This window comes from Equus caballus, chromosome 6 (genome assembly GCF_041296265.1).
Source record: "Equus caballus isolate H_3958 breed thoroughbred chromosome 6, TB-T2T, whole genome shotgun sequence".
Classification (NCBI taxonomy): Eukaryota; Metazoa; Chordata; class Mammalia; order Perissodactyla; family Equidae; genus Equus; species Equus caballus.
In genome coordinates, this window is record NC_091689.1 from 86,690,866 (window position 1) to 86,712,805 (window position 21,940).

Sequence of the window (21,940 nt, forward strand, 5' to 3'; positions counted from 1 at the left end):
CGCTCCGCTGCAGGCGGCCCAGTGTTTCGTTGGTTCGAATCCTGGGCGTGGACATGGCACTGCTCATCAAACCACGCTGAGGCAGCGTCCCACATGCCACAACTAGAAGAACCCACAATGAAGAATATACAGCTATGTACTGGGGGGCTTTGGGGAGAAAAAGGAAAAAAATAAAATCTTTAAAAAAAAAAAAAGGATGAGAAAAGGGAAAATGGAAGTATACTCTTGTAAAGTTTTTACATTACACTTCATATAATATTATTTGAAGGTACGCTGGCATAAGTTAACGACGCATATAGTAAACCCTAGTGCAACTACTGAAAAAATAAAGCAATATAGTTAATAAGAGAAGACAAAATACTAAAATACTTAATCCAAGGTCAGGAGGAAAACAGGAACAAAAATAGATAGGACAAGTAGAAAACAAACAGCATGACAGTAGACTTAAATCTAACCATATCAACTGGAATTGTCTACTTATGTACTTTGCCAGTTTTTATATTGGGGAAGCTGTCTTTTGTTGATTTGCAAGAGCTTTTTACGTATTAAAATATAAATCCTTTGTCATATATGTTTTCTGCCTTTAATGCTATGTTTAGGAAACCTTCTCCCTCCCAAAATGGATAGCATTTTGACAAGGAAGATGAGACAAACTTAGATACTGAGATAGAAAAGCATAAGCTACATTCGGGAAATAAACATTGAGTAGGTGAATTTGGCTGTAAAAGACATCGAAGGGAATCACAGAGTATAAGTTAGAAAGAGTAATTCAGGACCAGAATACAGAATGGTGTCTTAGACCATTCAGGCTGCTGTAACAAAATACTACAGACTGGGTACCTTATAAACAACAGAAATTTATCATTCACAGTTCCAGAAGCTGGAAGTCCAAGATCAAGCTGCCAGCACGGTCAGGTGAGAGCCCTCTTCCAGGTCACAGACTTCTTGTATCCTCACATGGAAGTAGGGGCTAGGGAGCTCTGTAGGGTCTTTTTATAAGTGTATTGATCGCATTCATGAGGTCTCCACCCTCAAGACCTAATCACCTCTCAAAGTCCGCACCTACTAATACCATCACCTCGGGGTAGGATTTCAACATATGGATTATGAAGGGCACAAACATTCAGACCACAGCAACTGCCTTGATTACTGGATAAAGGAGCTTGGTCCATTGGGTAGACCAAAGGAAACCACTAAAGGTGGTTGTTCAACGAATGATACCATCGACAGTGGGCTTAAGAGAGGTAAATCGTCTTGAAGATGAAAGTGTGTAGGCCAGATTGGGGAAGTGGGCGGTGGGGAGAGACCTAAGTAGGAGACCAGTTATTGGGCTTTTGCAGTAATTCATACAAGAAGTGACTAAGACATCCACCTGGATAATGAATAAGGATAAAAATTACATGATTACCATAAAAATCGATAGCTTTGGGCTGCTTTCATTGTTTAGTTTTAAACAAGTTTAACTTGAACTACCAACATCCAAATAGGAGACACTGGATGGGAGGTTTTGGAGATGACTGGGCTAGAGAAAGATTGGGAATTATTAGCATAGAAGTAATTAATGAAATCACAGGAGTAAATGAAGTCACTAGGGGACACTTGATTACAGCAGAACCTGGTGGATTTCTAGGATGTTAGAGGGCTCACATTCATCCTTCCAGACTCTGCCTCAGTCTAGGTGTCATCTCCTCTGGGAAGCCTTCCCTGGTCACAACCTCCCTGCCCCCACCCCCACGGCTGACTTTGGGGTCTCTTCTCTGCGTGCACAGCACCCTGCATATGCCCCTAATATTTATCACACTGTATTATTGTTGAGTGTTTACCTCTTTGTTTTTCTTTAGCTTCTAGAAAGGAGGTAGCAAAATTTATTCAACTTTGTATTCTTCTGGTCTATGGAAGCCTCTTGAAAAATTTTCACTGAATATAACCAAATTCCATGACTTGTTGCTTACCCAAGGAAGAGGTCCTTTAACATAGCCTCTCTCCCCTCCTCTCAGCCAATTCTATCACCTCCACTCAGCTAGTTATTCTTCTTGGGGTATAACCTCCACCCTTTCCACTGCAATTCAGCATCTTCTTTGATCTCCAGGGGAGAACAGAAAGCGTTCCTGATCTCTTTTGAGAGACGGCAATACTGACCAAAAATTGTACCCTCTCGATCCCAGATTCTCTATCCTCCTCAGTTTGTAGGACCAGGTTATAGTTGGGGAGAGGAGGGAGACCTAGATACCCTCTCCTGGAATGTCTGGGAGCCTGAAGAGAAGATTTTCTTGCTGAGTACACCCATCTGCTAATTTCAAAACAAGCTGGAAGTCTAGGGGCGGGATAAACTTTCAAGCATTGGCCCCTCACAGCACCACCTAGTGGACAATAAGAAATTAACACAGGGCCTCTGAGTCCGTGAGGGGAAACGCCCCAGGCCTAAATCCCTAGAATCTTGGCTGTTTACACATCGGAGGGAATCATGAGCAAAGAGGAAAGAAATGGCGAATAAATAGTAATATAGCGTCAATGGAACCTGAATTCAGTACTTCTTAAAGTTATTCTGAAGAATATAACATGTTGATAATGGCGAGAATGGGAGATGAAACATCTGCTGAATTAAAATTTTTACAGAAGTGTCAAAGAATACTACTTAGATCTAATGCTTTCATTCATGTCTTTTTTTTTTTCCTGAGGAAGATTAGCCCTGAGCTAACTAATGCCAATCCTCCTCTTTTTGCTGAGGAAGACTGGCCCTGAGCTAACATCCATGCCCATCTTCCTCTGCTTTGTACGTGGGATGCCGACCACAGCAGTGCTTTTGTGAAACGGTGCCATGTCGGCATCCGGGACTCGGCCAGCGAACCCCAGGCCGCGGAGAAGCGGAACGTGTGAAGTTAACCGTTGCGCTACTGGGTGGGCCCCTCATTCATGTCTTAAGAAAGGGTAAAGATTGCTGAAGTGCTTTTGCCAATGTTTTGATGTTCAAAACCCAGGATTTTTGTTGATGTCAACATTTAAATATGTCTTATTGTATTTTGTCACATAAAAATTTGTTTGGGCCAGCCCCATGGCAGAGTGATTAAGTTGGTGGGCTCAGCTTCAGCGGCCCAGGGTTTCCCCAGTTCGGATCCTGGGCACAGACCTAGCACGGCTCATCAAGCCATGCTGAGGCAGCGTCCCACATAGCAGAGCCAGAAGGACCTACAGCTAGAACATACAACAACTATGTACTGTGGGGCTTTGGGGAGAAGAAGAAGAAGAAGAAAAATATTGGCAACAGATGTTAGCTCAGGTGCCAATGTTAGAAGAAAAAAAAAAAAACATGTTAATGCCATTGAGTTGACTTTGACTCCTACCGACCCTGTGTACAGCAGAGCAGAGCCCTGCCCGGTCTTTTTGAGCCATCCTCTCACCTTCCAGTGCTACATCCGACAGTGCCCTGCTGCTATTCACAGGGTTTCGTGGCCAATGTTTTCATAAGTTGGTGGCCAGGTCCTTCTTCCTAGTCTGTCTTAGCTGAGAGGCTCCTCTGAAACCTGTCCACCGTGGGTGACCCTGCTGTATTTGAAATCCCAGTGGCAGAGCTTTCAGCACCACAGCAACATGCAGCCGCCACAGTATGACAACCAATGGATAGGTGGTATTGCCGGACTAGGAAACAAACCTGGGCTGAGGCGGGGAGAGAGCCAAATCTTAACCACTAGACTGCCGTGGCTGGCAATTAAAAATTATTATTAAAATATTTCATCATAAAAACATAGTAATATAGCCTCAGGAGTAAAAAGAAGATTGAGCCTAATTTACTTCACCTTAAGTTACAGGGATCCATTGGGGGAATAATTAAACTAATATCCTCCCACCCCACTCATCCCAAATATAGAGACCGGGAGAGTATGTGATGCCTCAGCCCCTCATATTGATTTTAGCAGTGGCTTTCAAATTCATTTTCCTGCAAACCAAGGTAAGGACTACATCTTACATCCTAACCCAATACTGATTTATACATATATCTGAAACAAAATTATCATGTGACATATTTACCCTTGTTAAGCATCAGTCTCTGCTATTTTCTATTCTACTCTGTTCGAGAAACAATACTGGTCACAACTTTCTAAATTGATTTCATGACCCACATTTTTGAAAAACACTAGCTTATGTGCAAATCTTTGTCCTATATCAAGTGATTGACACTGATTTTGCGTAAGGAAACGTGCCCCTGCAAAATTGAAAGCAAATTCACCACGTACCTTTCCTGCTGCCGAGCCTCTATATGTACTTGCTCTCCTCACCTGCCTTTCTTGAGATGTGAGCCACGGTCTTCTTCGAAATCCAACTCTGCTGCTAGGCATCCCCACCCCGTCAATCAGAATAAATGGTTTCTTTCTTTGCTCTCCCTCAACACAGTGCTGGTACCTCCACCATAGCACTTAATTCAATCTGCCTAGTACTTAATTAGTGATTTACATGACTTAATATCTTCCTTAAATGAAGGTTCTACCGTGTATTCATGATCGCATCCCTCCAGACTAGCACAGTGACTGACAGGGCCCAACAAATATCAAAATAAACTTTTATCAAACACTTAAGACCCAGGAAATTTAAAGGTTTACTGTGGTGAAGTCTTTTGCAAAGCAGATAATCGCTCCTTAGCAATGGTTTTTAAAGTATAGATCCCTCTAAAACATCTGAACTTACAAAGCATCGAACCCTACATACATGCCAATTAAATATTATTTATAAAATCTTTTTTTTTTTGAGGAAGATTAGCCTTGAGCTAACTACTGTTAATCCTCCTCTTTTTGCTGATGAAGACTGGCCCTGAGCTAACATCCGTGCCCATCTTCCTCTACTTTATATGTGGGACGCCTACCACACAGCATGGTGTGCCAGGCGGTGCCACGTCCGCACCCAGGATCCAAACCGACGAACCCCGGGCCACCGAAGCTGAACAGGCACACTTAACCGCTGCGCCACCAGGCCAGCCCCTATAACATCTTTCTAATTGTGGGGATCCTACAGAGGGGATCTCAGGCTTCTGGTCTCACCCTGGGGTGCCCTGTCAAGGCCTCATTAACTGCTCAGCTGTGCAAGGCACAAATTACCCTTCATCTTGTTTCTCCACATGGCTTGTCAAATATTTGAGAATTTACTGTATTGGGCACTGAGATGTAATGATGATAAAAGCACCAGGGCTCAAGGAGTGCATGGACTAATGAAGGGGAAAAGGGCTAACAAGTAAACAGCATGACAATATAAAGTAATAGACACCATTACAAATGGAAGAGTGTTAAGGAAGCAGGTTAAGAGAGGCGACCATGGAAGTCTCCAGAGAAGACAACATTTAAGCTGAGATCCAAAGGTTAAGAAAGAGTTGATTTGGGAGAGGGGGCTCAGGAAGAGTGTTCTAGGCAGAGGGACCAGTGAGGGCAAAGGATTGAGGTTCAGAGACTACGGCTCATTCGAGGGACTGAAAGTAGTTCAGCGCAGTCGGCGCAGTTTGACCAGAGGCGAGGAATGGCAAAAAATGAGGCCAGGTTGTACGGGACCTCATGAGTCAGGCTAAGAGCTTTGAACTCCTGAGATCGTTCACTACAGCTCACTTCCCCCTCCGCTGGTCTGCACTAGCTGCTGCCTGGAAAGGAAGATTGTGATAAGTGAGGGGTGGAAATCAGAGAATATGCAAAATTAAGTGACAGCTCTATTTGGCAGTAAGTTCCTCTTCCTGTATCATTCGTTTGCTCCACAATGCCATCCTGGGGTGGCATCTGAGAAGGCAAAATTTCAAATGAGCTGTGAAGTAGGTCAAGATTATCTTCAGAAAGAAACAGTAAGGAAGAAACAAAGGCCCCATCGCTATGTGGCGTGAAAATACTGACACAGGTAAATTAACGTGTCAAATTAAATTTGTTCTAAGTTTATTATAACACTAATTCCTGTTCACTGAAGTCTGAGCAAACACATACAGAAATCACTGTTGCTAATTTAGCCATACACCCATAATTTTTAAAAATTAAAGGGAATATTACTCCCAACACTTGTCTTTCTGTGCCAAACTGAAGGGGATAAAACACCTCCTAGGAGCTGGAAAGAAAGAGGCCAAGGCAGACATGTTGTCTACTTGAGTTTATTCTGTTCTTAAAAAAAAAAAAAAAAAAAAAAAAAGGGAGGTGAGGGATGGAGGGGGCAATAACCCTTAAACACTGTGAGCAGGAACCCAGACTCTGAGACTTGGGCGTACTCCCCGACCCTCAACCTCAGTTCTCCAACGGATTTCCACCCATGTGGTCTTCTTTTAAACGAGACACCCAAATCAGCAGCAAAAGTACCTGGGGTAGTCACTGAGACTCTGAACACTGGGAACGGGAGGGGGAAAAGTCCAAAAAATAGGAGTTGGGAAAAACAGGGAAGGAATGAGGGAGAGGCTAGGCTCTGGAGCACAGAGTTGGGCCACGAGAGGTGGAAGTGAGCCAGGATGGAGGGGTACCCCTCCTGACTGCTGCTGCCCACATTCCCCAGGACCCCAGAGAGCCCCATGGTTTGTCCTGCAGTCCATTCCCTATTCCCCAAAGGCCTCACAGGCCTAGCTCCAAGTCCTCCAGCTCCTCCTCCAGCGCCCTCCTCCTTGCTAGCTTCTCCAACTGCTCTTTGCTGGGCTGGCTGATTTCCCCAGCCTGGATCCGTTGCTGCAGCTCTTCCACCTGCCGAAGCTTCTTCTTTAGATTCTTTATCTTCTTGGCCTTTTCGGTGGTAGCAGTGGAGTCAGGCTGGTCAGAGGCAGCTGTAGGGGCTGGCCGGGAGCCCTGCGGAGCACTGGGGACTTGGGCTGTCTCTCCCAGGGACACCTTATCGAGAGTCCGGCTCAAGGCCTCTGCCTCCCCTTTCTCTTGCTGCTGCCGCCTTTTCTCCTTCCGCTTCAGGTTGCGTTTGGCTGTCTTGGAGAGACCTGGTTCACCACCTTCAGGTCTGGATGGGGTGACAGGCACAGTGGCCTCGGGGCTCAGCCCTGGGGGCAGTTCTGGTTTACTCTTGAAAAACTTCACGTACTTGTTCTCATACCTGCAGGGAACAGAAGATGTCAACAGTTTCAAAGAATCACTGACTTTTCTGAGCCCTTTTCTTAACCTTCCAAATCATTTCACCCTTTTCACTTTCCTGCCTCCTTCCTCTCCCTAGAGTTCTTCTCCAACTTCCCTCTGCTCTGTAGGTTTTAGGAGGGTCTCTAGGTCCTGAAGCTCTGGATCTCTGAATGCTATTTGGAAGTTCTGCTGAACAGAAGCCACAGGAACCGGACCAGTCACCTGTAAACCTCACTCATTCCTGAACCCCAGCCCCCTCCTCTTTCTCAGACAGTTGCCCCCTGCTTCCCTTTCCTGGGATCAGCAGATTCTTCCCTGAACTCATAGCCACACATATTCTTTCTTTCTGTAGAGACCCCAATAAATGCCCCTCCTCATGCCTAACTACGCACACTGGGACCTCTTCCTGGGGCACATAGCCTTCTTTCACCCTCCGCTGCTTGCGCCAGGTCCCGTCAGGTCGCTGTGTTGAGGCGATGTACTTGCCTGAAAAGAGAATTCAGTTGGAGTTACTCTTTCTAATTTTCAAAGAGTCCCCAAGAGGAAAGAATGTATGAATGCACATAGCCTCCCTCAGCACCCATCCACCCACTAAATGCGACTGTCCACTTAAGGCCCCTTTTCTCCTATCAACCCTCACTCCCTCTCTTGTCATTATTTACTGAGTACCTACACACTGTATAATACACCATCCCTGCCCTCAGGGAGGTTCTATTTTTATAATCCAGTTGGCAGGACAGGACAGGCACAGAGGAAGAATTTTTAAAAAACACGAGACAATAGCATGGGGATATCAAAAGGCAGTAAATGAATAAGAAGTTAAAAAGGGACAAAAACAAGGACCATAGGAAGGAGAAATGACCAGAGAAGACGTTGTAGAGAAGGAGAAGTCTTATTAAGATGGATGGTGAAAAACAGGTTAACTTTTAGGGATCCATACTATAGATCCAAAAGCACCATACACAGGATATATGTAAAGGATGTTTGTTGCTGCACTATTTAAATTAGTAAAAAGCTGAAAGCAACTTGAATGGCCATCAATAGATGAATGGTTGACTAGACACAGATCATCCACATGATGGAACACTATGCTGCTATGAAAGAGAATGTTAGATATGAATGCACTGACCTCGAACGGTGTTCATGATAAACCCAGTGAAAAGGCAAGGTGCAGGATAATGTGTAGAGTAGTAATCCTCAAACTTTTTAATTTCAGGATCTCCCTTACACTCTTATTTTGTAATTCTATGCATTTCACTATGCAATATTAAAAAATATCTGTTAATCTCATCAGAAAACTCTACTGAGAAGCTGTGGAGCTCCCAGGGGCAGAGACAAGTTTTCCAAAACTCTAATTTTTACTTGAAGGCTTGATTTTTATCACTGGCAACAAACACGGTCAGTTGTTTTCTTTGAAATGACGGGCTCACTTCCTTCATTTTCAGGAAAATGCCTATTGGATACCCAGGTCTGAATTAGAAGTTTGTGAGTGGTTCTTTCAAGTAAAAGTAGTGTTCCATGAAAAGGCAGTTCGTTTAGCCTGCAACTCGGACAACTGCGTAGTGCTTTTCCTTGAGATGCCATCTTACTCAGTGTGCAGTGGAGTGTTTCATGCTTACTTCCCATTTAGTCCACAGAGAACATTAAAAAGATGTGTAACTTTCAGTGATAAGATGAATAAGTCCTTGGGATCTAAGGTACAGCCTGGTGACTACAGTTAACAAAACTGGATCATATGCTTGAAAGTTGCTATGAGAGTAGAGCTTTAGTGTTCTCACTATAACAACAACAAAAGGGTAATTATGCAAGGTGAAGGATGTGTTAACCAACCTCATTGTGGTAAACATTTCGAAATGTACATATCAATGCATCAAGTAATTATTGTACACCTTAAACTTATATGTCAATTATATCTCAATAGAGCTGGAAAAAAATAAGTAAATAAAAAGATGTGTATTCAAGGGCCAAAATTTAATAGAATTAATAATTTTTATTGCATCATCAAGGGCATCCTTAAGTGAAACAGGCTTTATTTACTGCAAGCGCGTGGCAGTGAAGAGCACAAGGACCAGTACAGTTTGGTGCCACTGCTCTGATTACTGCTAAGGGGCCAGTGGTTTTACCACCTTTGCTGTTGTACCCTCAGTGCAAATTTCAACCCAGCAAAAACAGCAAATAACATCTTAGTATATTATGGAAATAGCTATCTTTGCAGACCTCCTGAAAGGGTCTTAGGGAACCCCCAAGGGTCCTGAACAATATTTTGAGAACTGCTGATGTAGAGTATGCTCCCATTCTTTTTGGGGCAAGGAGTAGCACTTAATGGTCCATATAGTCTGTGTATCGGGGCAAAGAGAAAGGTGTAGAAGGACACATACCAAGACACAAAGCCTTTAATGCTGGTTACCTTAAGAGGAATAACCTGGAAGAAGAGGTGGTAGAAACCATTAACCATTAATATATAGTTTTTTAAAAAAAACCTATAGATATCTTATGTTACTCTTTTTTTTTAAAAAAAGTATTACTTTTGTTAAAAAAAGAGAAAAAGATTTTTAAAAGAAAAGTAAAAAAATCAAGTCTAGGGCCTCCCACATGGATTATACATTGTTACATGAATTGGTTTTTTGTTCAAAATGCAATATCATTAATAAATTAAAACTAAAAAAGAAATTTGTTAAAGAAAGTGGGTAAGATGTGACAAGCAGAGGGGATGGGAGAAAGAAGAAAGGTGAGCAAAGAAAGGCGTCGATGTGGGAATGGGGGCAGGGACTGAGAGAGGAGAAGTCGAGGAGGAGTCCCGGTGAATCAGACAGTTCGTGGGAGGGAATAACAGGAAGCCAGGTAGGAGATAAGAAATGGGGCCAGAGCTTGAAAAGCCTTAAATACAAGGTCAAGGAATTTGGAGTTGATCTGGTGAATAACAGCCAGCCACTGAGGATACTGTTTGCTTAGCTGCAAGAGTTTGGAGACAAGAGGAACAACTGAAAAACGAAAAAATGGAGAGGTTTCATGGAGGAAGGGCTGAGACTAGAACTGGGCTTTGAAGAAAGAGGCGGACTAAAGAAAACGGAAAGGGAAGCAGAATGGATTGTAAACAGAAGCTTATTCTAAAACAAAATGTCAGATGTGGGGATGTGGAGGGCACGTTGAGGGGACTGAATAGACCAGTTCGGCTGAGTCAGAGCGCTGGTGTAAAGTCAACAGGGGTGAGGCTCAGACCTTGAAATGCCAGTTAAGGATTTTAATATCTGGCACATGGCATGCATTCAACAAATATTTGTCAAGTGAATGAATCTTTTATCCAAAGCAGTGCTTTAGGGCAATTAATCTGGCATGATGAGAAGGTGAACTGGAAAGGAAAAACATGGGAGACTGGGGAAATCAGTTAGGAAAAAGATTGCAATAATCCTGGCATGAGGGACAGAATTGACTGAAACAGTGAGAATGGAAAGGAAGGGACTGATGCCAGATACATCAGCAAAGAATCAGCAACACTTGGTAATTCACTGATGGGGGGAGTGGAGAGGGAGTTAAAGTCAAAAATAATTCAGCACACTTTGTTTTAGTAATCGCAATCTTGAGAATTTAGCATAAGGAAATAGTTCCAACATGAAAAAAACAAAAACATAAAAAAAGAAAGGGAGAGAGATAATTATTTGAACATTATGGTATTATCTATAAATAGCTAAAAATTAAAAATGATCTTTGCATCCGGTTATACAGAAACAGTTTATGATACATCCATTAAAAATGATAGGGGCCAGCCCTGTGGCCAAGTGGTTAAGTTCACGTGCTCCACTTTGGAGCACAGGGTTTCACCAGTTCGGATCCCGGGCGCGGACATGGCACTGCTCATTAGGTCATGCTGAGGCAGCATCCCACATGCCACAACTAGAGGGACCCATGACTGAAAATATACAACTATGTACTGGGGGGATTGGGGGAGAAAAAGCAGAAAAAAAAATGATAATCTGTGTGTGTGTGTAAGATTTGCCCTGAGCTAACATCCGTTGTCAATCCTCCTCTTTTTCAACTTGAGGAAGATTAGCCCTGAGCTAACATCTGTGCCAATCTTCCTCTACTTTGTATGTGGGACGCCTCCACAGCATGGCTGATGGGTGGAGCAGGTCTGCACCCAGGATCCGAACCCGTGAACCCCAGGCAGCCGAAGCAGAGTGAGTGGAACTTCAACCACCTGGCCACAGGGCTGGCCCCTGATAAAAATTTTTTAAATCATGTAATGTGATATAATGTAATGTAAAATGTAGTTATATATACACCATGATTTCATTTATTAAATATGTCAGGCTTATTTGGAAGTTTAGAAAAGAATGTGCAATGTGAAAGTTATGTTGAATGATTAGATTATAAATAATTTTTTTAAATTCCCATTAATGTTGTTATATGGTGGGTTTTAAAATTATCTCATTTTTTGTTTCAACCTTAGATGGCTTAGAGAATGGGTACACATAAGAGAGTGAAATTACTTCTGACCAGGCGATTTATAAAGATTTTATGGAGGACACAGCATCTGTTATGATCTTTGGAAGATGAGCTGGATTCAGACAGGTGGGGCGGGGGGTTATGAGGAAAGAGCAGAAAGGGAAGATTTCAGGCATATGGGACAACATCAGCAAAGGGACAAGTCACACTAGTAATCGTGCCCCTACTTAAAATTCTTCCTGGATTCCTGTTGCCCTCAGGATATTTACAGGGAGGCTGGAACCAAACACAAAAGGCCTTCTTGACCCCCTGCTCTCGCTAATCTCTAGCCTTTTAGCCCTCAGTCACTCACACTCTCCTCCTCCAGCCACTGAAACATTCAAAAATCTCACCCGCCAGTGTCTCTATTCTCTATGTCTTTTTGCTTTTGCTTCATTTGGCCTGGAATAGACTTTGCTTGATTCTTATCTTAGTTAATTCCTATTGGCCTTTAAAAGTCAAGTTCAAGTATAAACTCCTCAGTGAAATCCTCCCTGACCTCCCCACCCCAAGCCAAGTGAGAAGCTGCCCTTTGTGCATCCGTAGCACCTGCTTTGGCCTTCATCGTGCTCTATTGTTTAACAAAACTGTTGCTTGTTCAAGAGCAGGGGCTTTGATCTTTGAAGCAAATGGCCTGACACATAGAAGGCTGTAATTAATTCAAATAATGAATACATAAATTTAAGTACCACTTTAGAGAACAGCAAGAATCCAGTATATTTTTGGCAAAAAGCATATGTAATGGGAAAAGAGACTAGAGGTAAATTAGTCAGAATATGAAGGTATCCAATTTCCTCTTGAGTTTGGACTTAAGCTTCAGAATGTAGGAGAAGGTCGAAGGCCAATAACAGAGTATAGATGATGTGCTCAAAGTAATGCTTTAAGAAGATTAACCTGAAAATGTGTAACATAAACTAAAGGTAGAAAAAAACGAAAGCAATAGCCACAATGTGAGACAACTTGATTTAGATGGTCTCTATGGGTATTGAAAGGAAAATGAAAGAGAAAGCCATTACGAAGAATAAGTCAACAGGATCTGAAGATTGCCAAAATTCAAATTAGGGAGAGGAAATAATTGAAACAGTGCTACGGTGAATTTAATCTGGTGCTTTGCACATGTATTCTCTTATTTTCCACAACATACCTGTGGGTAAGTAGAACATATGGTAATAACATTTCTTCACACGCAGATTTCAAATGTTTATTGAGCAATTGCCATTGTGCCAGACACTGTAACAGGAGCTGGGGCTACAACAATGAATAAAGCAAGCAAGGGTCTGACCTTCTTGCAGCATGCATTCTAGCAAGAAAAACAAGTAATAAAGACGAACACAAATAAACTCATTACAATATCACTCTTAAATGTGGAAAATCTGGAGAAGAATAAAAACCACTGATATAAAGAAAGTCCAAAGGAGAAGACAATTTTGTGAAAATAAGTAATTCAATTCTAGACAAGGAGTGTTTTATATGGAATGAAGAAGAAAGAGACAATGATAGAAACATGTATTTAAGTAAATTGCACAGAAAATATAGCTGAGGACTAGTAAAGATGGAACGTGAGAAAAAATTGGGCAGAAGCTTCTTGAACGGCTTTCCTAACTGGAGGCCCTCAGAGGTACAAACAGCCCATCATCACAAAGGAGCACCTATTTTATGTTATTCTGGTTCCATTCCCTGGCTGTGATTCCTATCTCTAGAAATAAAAACCAAGGGCAGAATATCAGGATTTTCAGCTAACACCTTTGAGAGAGTCAGAAACTACAAATTAGAGACTGCTACTATATCAACTTTGGAAGCTTTGTTATTTCCCCACATCTGCTGTTTTGTAAATCTCACTCTGTTTCCTTAAACTGAAAAGGGCCTTGTTTTCAGGAGTGGCAGGAAGACAGTGAAGAGACAACATAGCAAGGCTTGGGCGAACTCCAGGGGTTAGGGAGAAGTGACTGTTAAAGGTATCTTGAATCCCTGGGACCTGCTTCAAGTAAGAAAGGAGATCTGGGTCACAGATCTGAGCCTGAGGATGATCTCAGGGCCCAAAATCCTAAGACCTAGATGCGGTTTCTAACACACAGAAAATAAAAGAAGAGAAGACCCAATTTGGAGGAATGACCCTGGAAAAACGGTCATGATCATTTTCCTCAAGGAAGAAAAGGTGTTGGCAACAACAAGAAAGGATTCTAGGAAAAAAGAAACAGTATAGTGCTAGGCTATGGCGACCAAAAGAGTTTCAAGTAAGGGCAGGTGATTAACAATATTAAATACTGCAAAGAGATTAAGGAAAAGAATGAGAAGAAAAAGGTAACTGATTTTGGCAATTTGGAAATTCCTAGTTATCTTCAAGAATACAGCCTTAGAAAAGTAGAGCGATCAAAAGCCAGACGACACATTAATAAAATGCAATAAACATTTACTGAAAGCCTCCTGTGCGAAAAGTACTACACTAAGTGCTACAGGGATTATCAAGATGAGTGAAATGGTCTGTACTTTCAAGAAATGTACAGTCTAAGTAAGGAGGAGGGTGGGTAAGTCAGGCAAACAAAGAATAAGGCACAACATAAATGCCTGAGGTTTCCTTAGAGACACTGATAATTACTGATAGATTTCAAGAGAATAAATAATCCCACCCTGTTTGATGCAGGAAGGTGACAGGAAATCAGGAAAATCTCAGGGACTTGACTTTAAAGACTAGGTGGTAGCAGTAACAATTAGCAACAACAACAAATAAGTGGCTGATATTTCTGCAGGCAGAGAAAGGAAGGGAAAGGGCATTCTAGGCAGAGGAACAACAAGCAAAATCATAGCAGTGGAAAACTCACAGTATGTTAAGAACAGTTAAGAAAGAGCATTTATTAATAAGTAGCTACATTACACTGCTACTTTACATATATTACCTTATTCAATCTAGACAATGGATAGATACTATCATCTACAGCTGAGGAAACAGAGTCTTCAAGACGTTCAAGATAGGTCCAAGATCACAAAGGCAGCATGTAGCTGCAATCTGAACTCAGTTCTGACGCCCCAGCTTACATATCAGCACTCGGCTGTGCCACCAGTCTTACACTATACAGCCCGGTTTCACTGCAGGGTATAGGCAGAGACGTAGCATGTGATGATACTAATATATTGAAAAGTGGTTTGTGCTCATATTAAAGAACAGTATCTTGAATGTAAGAGCAAATGTTCCATACGGAAATTTGATAGCCAATCCCAAAAGGACAATAGCAGCTACCCTTTACTGAATGCTTGCTTCAAGCCAAGGCCAGCGCTCGGTGTTTATGTATACTATCTTATCTCATTTTCACAGCTCCATACAGGATTATTCCAGTTTTACAGATGATAAGAAATTTAACAACTTGCCCAAAGTTAGAAAGTCAGTAAACTGTAGCAGAATTCCAACCCAGGCTGTGGGTTCCAAAGGCTGTGCTTTTTATCCTACTATTGTACATTGTGTTATAAATGGGAAAAAAGAAAAAAGAAAAAAAAAAAGAAGATTAACGTCAGTAATAATCAAAGGAAATATAAATTACAACAATAAACTATCATTTGTGTCTATTGAAGCAATAGAGTTTTGAAAGATGAGAATACAAATGCAGTCAAAGAGGTGAAACCAGCGTACTCATATGTGGTTGGTGGAAAACCCTTGAGAGCAATTTGGCTAACACAGCAAGGGGATATATGGTAGTCCCATCATTTAGCAGCATTTCCCAAAGTTTTTGTTATATAAAACACGACTTCCATAAGATTCACAGGAACCTTATTTTTACATTATTTATTTTGTAGCACATTTCACAGGACTACCAAGTGTTCTGAGGATCATATTTTGGAAACTACAGCCATTCTGTCTGATCCCGATTCTGTTAAATACAGATATGATATATATGCGCATAGAAAGAAAAACTAAAAGGAAATATAACTGTAGTTATCTCTGCATTCTGGAATTGCCAAACATGCATGTGACTATATTTTACTACTTACTATATTTTACTACTACTTGTGAAAATATTTTCCAAGTTTTCCACAATTAAGATGAATTAATTTTATAATTAATAAAAAATAAATGTTTGTATCATCCAACCCAGTTAATTCTACTTCTGAGAAATCTTTCCTAAATAACCTATATCCTAATAATAATAATAAAATAACCCTAAACTCACGCAAAGACTTACTGCACAAAAATATTCATAGAGTTCTTATAACAAATTCTGGAAACAATCTAAAACTCCAAAAACAGAAGAAAAGTAAGAGAGAAGATTCGTGCCCAAACAATAAAACACTCTGCCAGTATTTTAAAAGATGTTTACAGAGAGTTTTTAATAGCAAGGCAAAAAATTTATGTTATAAGGTTTAGTGAAAAGGTAAGATATAAAAATGTATATACCATGTGATTCAAAAATGTTTTAAAAATGCACAAGAAAAATAAAGACCAGAAGGATATATGCCAAATTTAACAGTGGACTCTGGGTGGATGAAATATATTGAACAAAAATTACAGAACTAAATTTGTACTTCAGGAGCAGTAATCTGGCAACAATATGTCAAAGGAACTGGAAGAGAGAGAGAGAGATGGGAGATAGGACAACTACTTAGGAGCTCACAGCAATATCTGCAGGATAAAGGAAACTGGAATTTTATCAGGCACTTAGAATGACCCAGGTACTATGCTTGATACTTGTATATATAACCTCTTCTAACCTATACAATAATTCTTACCTAACTAATAATTACAGAACCATTTTTTGGGTACTTTCTATGTGCCAGACATGTACATTATATCATTTAAATTTTAATTCTCACAATAATCCTATGTTGTGGGAGTTACTATTCTACATCATTGATGAGAAAACTAAGGCTTAGATTCCCAAGGCTTAAAATTCCCAAGGCCATATAGCTAACAAGTATTGAAGATAGGATAAGGGTAATGCCAGTAGAAATAAAAGAGCGATATTTTGACAACTGGTTTGTGTGTGAGATGGGGAGCAAGAAAGGAGTAAAAGATGATACAAAACAACACTTCAATAGCAACAAAAACACTTAATGCTCTGATCTTGGTTTCCTATACCATTCTCCAGTAAAAGGAACCAAGGGCTCCTTGGAGAAATGGCTAATTCTAGGACTGAGACAGGAAATATACAAGACAAGCTTGGAGCATCTTCTAGTGCCAGAAAGTAAGGAAGAACTGAAAAACAAAAACCTACACTGATGGGAGTCAGTCAAAGGGACATGGGGCCCACTAAAAGAGCTCCCAATGTCCAAACCTGGAACATTTGAGCAATAAAATAAATAAGATAGGGGCTGGCCTGGTGGTGCAGCGATTAAATGCGCATGTTCTGCTTCAGTGGCCCAGGGTTTGCTGGTTTGAATCCCGGGTGTGGACATGGCACCGCTTGGCAAGCCATGCTGTGGTACACGTCCCACATAGAAAATACAGGAAGATGGGCACAGATGTTAGCTCAGGGCCAGTCTTCCTCAGCAAAAAAAGAGGAGGATTGGCAGAAGTTAGCTCAGGGCTAGTCTTCCTCAAAAAAATAATAATAATAATAAAATAAAATAAATAAGATAGTATTGGATTATAACCGAAAGTCCACACTGATATAAATTAATGACTGAATAAATAAATGGGAGAGAAGAGAAACATCCTGTGCAGAATAATTCCAAACACTGTATGTAAATACTCCGTCCTTAAGGGAGCATAACTCCCCACTCTTTAGGTGTGGGCTGTGACTAGTAATTTTCGTCTAAAGAGTATAGTATAGAAAGGAGTACAGTATGGAGAGAATAACTTTACAGTGGAGAAACCTTACAAACACTACTTCAGTCAGGTGATAATGGTCAACATCAACAGTAAAAAAACCATTGCGAGGGGTCAGCCCTGTGGCCAAATGGTTAAGTTCATACACTCTGCTTTAGCGGCACAGGGTTTCGCCGGCTTGGATCCTGGGTGCGGACACGGCATCACTCATTGAGTCATGCTGAGGCAGCATCCCGCATGCCACAACTGGAAGGACTCACAACTAAAATATACAACTATGTACTGGGGGGCTTTGGGGAGAAGAAGGAAAAATTTTTTAAATCTTAAAAAAGAAAATCATTGCAGTACTATGTACCCTTGATATGATACTATGAAAATGTCACTTTACCTCTATGGTCATCCCCTCAAAAACAGATGACTCCAATCTAATCGTGAGAAAAACATCGGAAAAATTCTAATAGAGGGACATCCTACATCCTGAACAGTATTCCTTAAAACTGTCAAGATCTTCAAAAACAAGGAAAGTCTAAGAAACTATCACAGCCAATAGGAGCTTAAGGAGACACAAGAAGTAAATGCAATGTGGTATCCTGGATGAGATCCTGAAGTAGAAAAAAATTAGGTAAAAACTAAGGAAATCTGAATAATGTATGGATTTTAGTTAATAATAACGTATCAATATTGCTTCATTAATTGCAATAACAGTACCAAACTAGTGTAAGACTTTTTTTTTCTTGAGGAAAATTAGCCCTGAGCTAACATCTGCCACCAATCCTCCTCTTTTTGTTGAGGAAGACTGGCCCTGAGCTAACATCCGTGTCCATCTTCCTCTATTTTATGTGGGACGCCTGCCACAGCATGGCTTGACAAGTGGTGCATAGGACCACCCCTGGGATCCAAACTGGCAAACCCTGGGCCGCCAAAGTGGAACTTGCGAACTTAACCACTGTGCCACCAGGCTGGCCCTGTGGAAGATGTTAATAACAGGGGAAACTGAGTGTAAGGTATATGGAAATTGCTTGTATTGTGTTCTCAATTTTTCTATAAATCTAAAACTGTTCTAAAAAATAAAGTCTACTTAAAACAGAGAGAGAAATGATGCAAAAAGTTGATCTTGAGTTGGCTAGTACAACGTTGCCTTTAACGGAAACAAGGAAGGAAAAACCGATATAGATATTGGTCAGACAATTTGAGGTGTGACACTATAGCCAAGAATGAAAGCCATTCACCAAACAATTAGAAAAAGGAATTGGCAACTCAGGAGAGAGGCTGGTGCTAGAAATAAAGGCTGTAAAAAGTTAAGGAACAAATAAGCACCGAGGAAATGGAAATAGTATGTATAGACCTGATATTCAAGAAATCAGCCCGTGAACAGGAAAGAAACAGAAGTGATAGGTCTTGATTTTTCAATGAATTAGACAGTGAATTCATCGGCCATGAGGGAGAATTAAAAGAGAGGGTCAGAGAGAGCTGGAAAAGGTGGGGGAAATAGCCATGAGAGAATGTAAGCAAATCAAGAAAAAAGAACTGGAGAGAAGCCATGATCTTGGCATAAGTTAACATTAAGTTATACTGAATGTGCTAGCTTCTGTGCTTTTTCTCCTGCCATGTGCTGTAGCCTAGAAGCAGAAGCCAAGAAAACAGTTGATGGGTGTGATTCAAGGTAACAGAAGTCCTTGCTTAACATAGAAGAACAAAATGAATGAAAAAAGCAATGAGGATAGTATCAAAGTGGCTGGTCATGGAGGTCTAGCAGGGCAGCATCAAAGGTAATCACGAAGGTACTGGTAGACTCAAGGAAACGGGAAAGGTCAAGAATTAGAGAACCTAAAGAGGGCAAAAGCTGATTCTGTGAATGTGAGGTAGTGAAAAAGGTGACTGGTAAGGAAGCTAAAGTATGTAATAGCGAGCCCCTGAAGGGGAAGCAGCGTCATAGGTGAGGGCCAGGTAGTAGTGATTCTGATGCGTAGCTGATTTGAAAATACAAAGGAAAGTCAATGGTCCCATGCTGAGGAACTGTAACATCAGAGTACTTCAAAAATGCTGGAGACACTGAGAATGAGAAGAAGAAACGGAGTGGAGAAAAAAATATGATGTGATAGGTCTGGATCCTTGTGGGCAGTAGATGATGGCCCTGAGGTTTTAGAGAAAATGCTGTAATTGCATGCCAATACCTTCCACCAGAATTAGAGTGACAGTGGTAGATCAATGATCTGGAAGTAGTAAAGGAGAGCAAAAAAGCAGTATGATTCCTTCTCCTCTTCCACATAGTCACAGAGAACAGAAGATATGTCTTGGTGGGAGTGATGATGAGATGTGATACCTGGATTTTCATTAAATCACTTTAAAGAAAAACAGTTAAGAATAAAGAGAAGTATACTGGACAATGAGTCATATTTTCAAAGTACACATTAAAAGGAGCTAGTTGAAGAAGTAGAGAGCAGGAGAAGAGGTTGTACCACTTTGAAATGTAAGGTTGGGGAGAAATAGCAGAGACCTGGCTTGTCATTAGACCCCACAGGAGAGATAGGTTGAGAAGTAAGGAACACGGAAAGCAGCAAAGCAAGAAGCATAAATGGCACATTTTAAAACAGACTGTATGTACCACAGCACACGCACAATGTCACTTCTACAGAAGACTACACATACACAATGAGGGCTACAAAAAACTGTTAACACCTTGCCTTGCACAGCATTTTATAAATTGCTTTCATATATACTATCTTATTTGATTGTCACTGGGTAGACATTACTATGCACATTTTTCTAAAAATGAGAAATTAGGATGGGACAAAACCACAATGAAAATCTTAATTCTCTGTTTTCAACACATAAACCTCACATACACAGCTGACACTTCAGCATCTTAATCAGTCAGGCTGGAAATTCTTCTCTAGCCAGAAGGTACAGTGGGTTCTATCAACTTGTCAGAGGGCTTCAGAGGCCACTAGACATCTTCCTGTTTGGTTTCTTCCACCTTAGATTCCTCAACTCCTATCATCATCACCAGAGAAGGTAGAGGCGCGGCTGGTGTCATCAAGGAGAAAACTCAAGCTGAAAAGTTACATTAGGCTTCTGTTCTCTTCACACCTCTAGACCTCAGCGACCCAACCACGAAGATGAGGGAGAGAGTGGAAAAAATCACTATGTAGCAATGAGGATGTCTTCAACAGATACAGCTTCGAGAAAAAGAATTAAGACGGGGCTGGGGAAGGGTAAAAAGCAGGGATAGCCAACAGAAGGGGGAGGGGAAGAGTGGGAGAGCAGGAATTGGAGAGAACTGAGTGTAGGAGCCCCCAAGGCTGGAGAACCCAAAAGAGATATGGGAGCTCCAACTGCTGGAGAAAAGCTAAAAGCCCGTGAGGGTCCTGGAGCAGGGACCAGCGTTGAAGGACCCCAGGGTTTGGGTGACCGGAAGCAGAGACCCCCAAACATGAGACCAGAAGGGGGCGCAGGTGACACCCCGTAGGAGAGAATGAATGGGGAAGGCGGTCCGGAGGGCGGGGCAAAGGAGGGGCCCCGGGATGGGCGGGGCACAGACCCCTTTCCAAGTCCGAACCCCTGCCCCGAGAGCCCGGGGAGAAGCGGCTCCGCGCCTCCCGCACTCACCGCCGGTCTCGTCAGTTACATAGGGAGTCGCCATCTTGAAAACGCAAACCACTTCCGGCGTGAGCGGGCTGGGGTCCCGCCCCCCTCCCCACCGGAAGTGGAGTCCAGATCGTAGCAGGCCACCATTTTAGTCTTAAAGGGAGAGTACACCATTTCATGGACGGAGGTGGAGGAGGAAAGGAGAAGCTGAAGACTTTAATAAAATAAAAGCTCTGGGCTCTTTTACTGCCACTGTTACCATTATTGAGCGCCTGCTGCGTGTAAAGCAGTCCTTTGGTGCTGAGAGAAGTTCCGAGGCACAGACCCTCTCCTCACAGGCATTCTTCATCCATCCAGGACCTGCGAGGGAAAAGGGGGCAAGGCCCTGTCTGCACCCGGAAAGGGGGGCTGATAGATGAGGAAAGGAAGAATATTTAGGGGCTGGCCTGCACCCAGGTCCCAGAGCGGCTAGGGGACATGGGGAGGGGCGGGCAAACTCCGGGAACGCACTGGGGCGCACCGATGTGGTTGGGGGCGAATTGAAGACCCCAACTAACCCTCTCTTAGAAAGTGGGGAGGTCGAAGTAGCCTGCCGATTGCCCTCGACCACCAGCTCAACCCTCCGGAGACCCGCGAGAGGGGCGTGCAAGGCAGGGGGCGCTGCCGGCCAGTCACCTGTCCCCGCAGCCTTGGGGTTGCCAGCGGCTTCCACGGCCCGGGAGGCGGCCGGCCGGGTGGGGCGGGCAGCCCTGGCCTGGCCCTGCCCCTGGGGCGGCCCCAGGGATTCGAAGCGAAGTGACGGCGGCCCAAGTTTGCGCTGGCCTTCGACACTGGGCCCCGGGGTCAGAGGGTAGGGTGAAGGCTTCTGGGCGGACCTTGTTAGTGTTCTAACTGACCTCGTCCAAGTTTCTGGGCGCTGGGCATTGGAAATGGGGCAACTCGCCAATAATCCGGGCCCGTTCGGTCACTGGCTTTGCAGTCGTGCCCTGCCCCAGCCTCCCTATTTAGATGAACCCAAGTGAGAATTCTCCCTCCCCCGCTTTTTTCAGCAGCC

The 21,940-nt window shown here is 42.5% G+C and overlaps 1 protein-coding gene across 3 annotated transcripts; it reads right to left on the reverse strand.

Annotated features, from left to right (window-relative positions):
• Positions 1 to 6,108: 6,108 nt before the first annotated feature.
• On the reverse strand, positions 6,109 to 21,718 carry PYM1 (PYM homolog 1, exon junction complex associated factor). Of its 3 annotated transcripts, none has more exons than XM_070271594.1 (5): positions 21,562 to 21,697; positions 21,146 to 21,246; positions 20,145 to 20,352; positions 7,454 to 7,547; positions 6,109 to 7,041 (listed from the first exon to the last, which is right to left on the reverse strand). In XM_070271594.1, exons 3-5 carry the CDS (start codon positions 20,161 to 20,163, stop codon positions 6,558 to 6,560), a joined length of 597 nt encoding a protein of 198 aa, XP_070127695.1. In that variant the 5' UTR covers positions 20,164 to 20,352; positions 21,146 to 21,246; positions 21,562 to 21,697; the 3' UTR covers positions 6,109 to 6,557. The 3 variants fall into 3 exon arrangements, with proteins under 3 accessions (XP_070127695.1, XP_023499531.1, XP_005611336.2); XM_023643763.2 differs by having other exon boundaries at positions 21,444 to 21,603; XM_005611279.4 differs by lacking the exon at positions 20,145 to 20,352 and having other exon boundaries at positions 20,908 to 21,246; positions 21,562 to 21,718.
• Between the last annotated feature and the right edge of the window lie 222 nt (positions 21,719 to 21,940).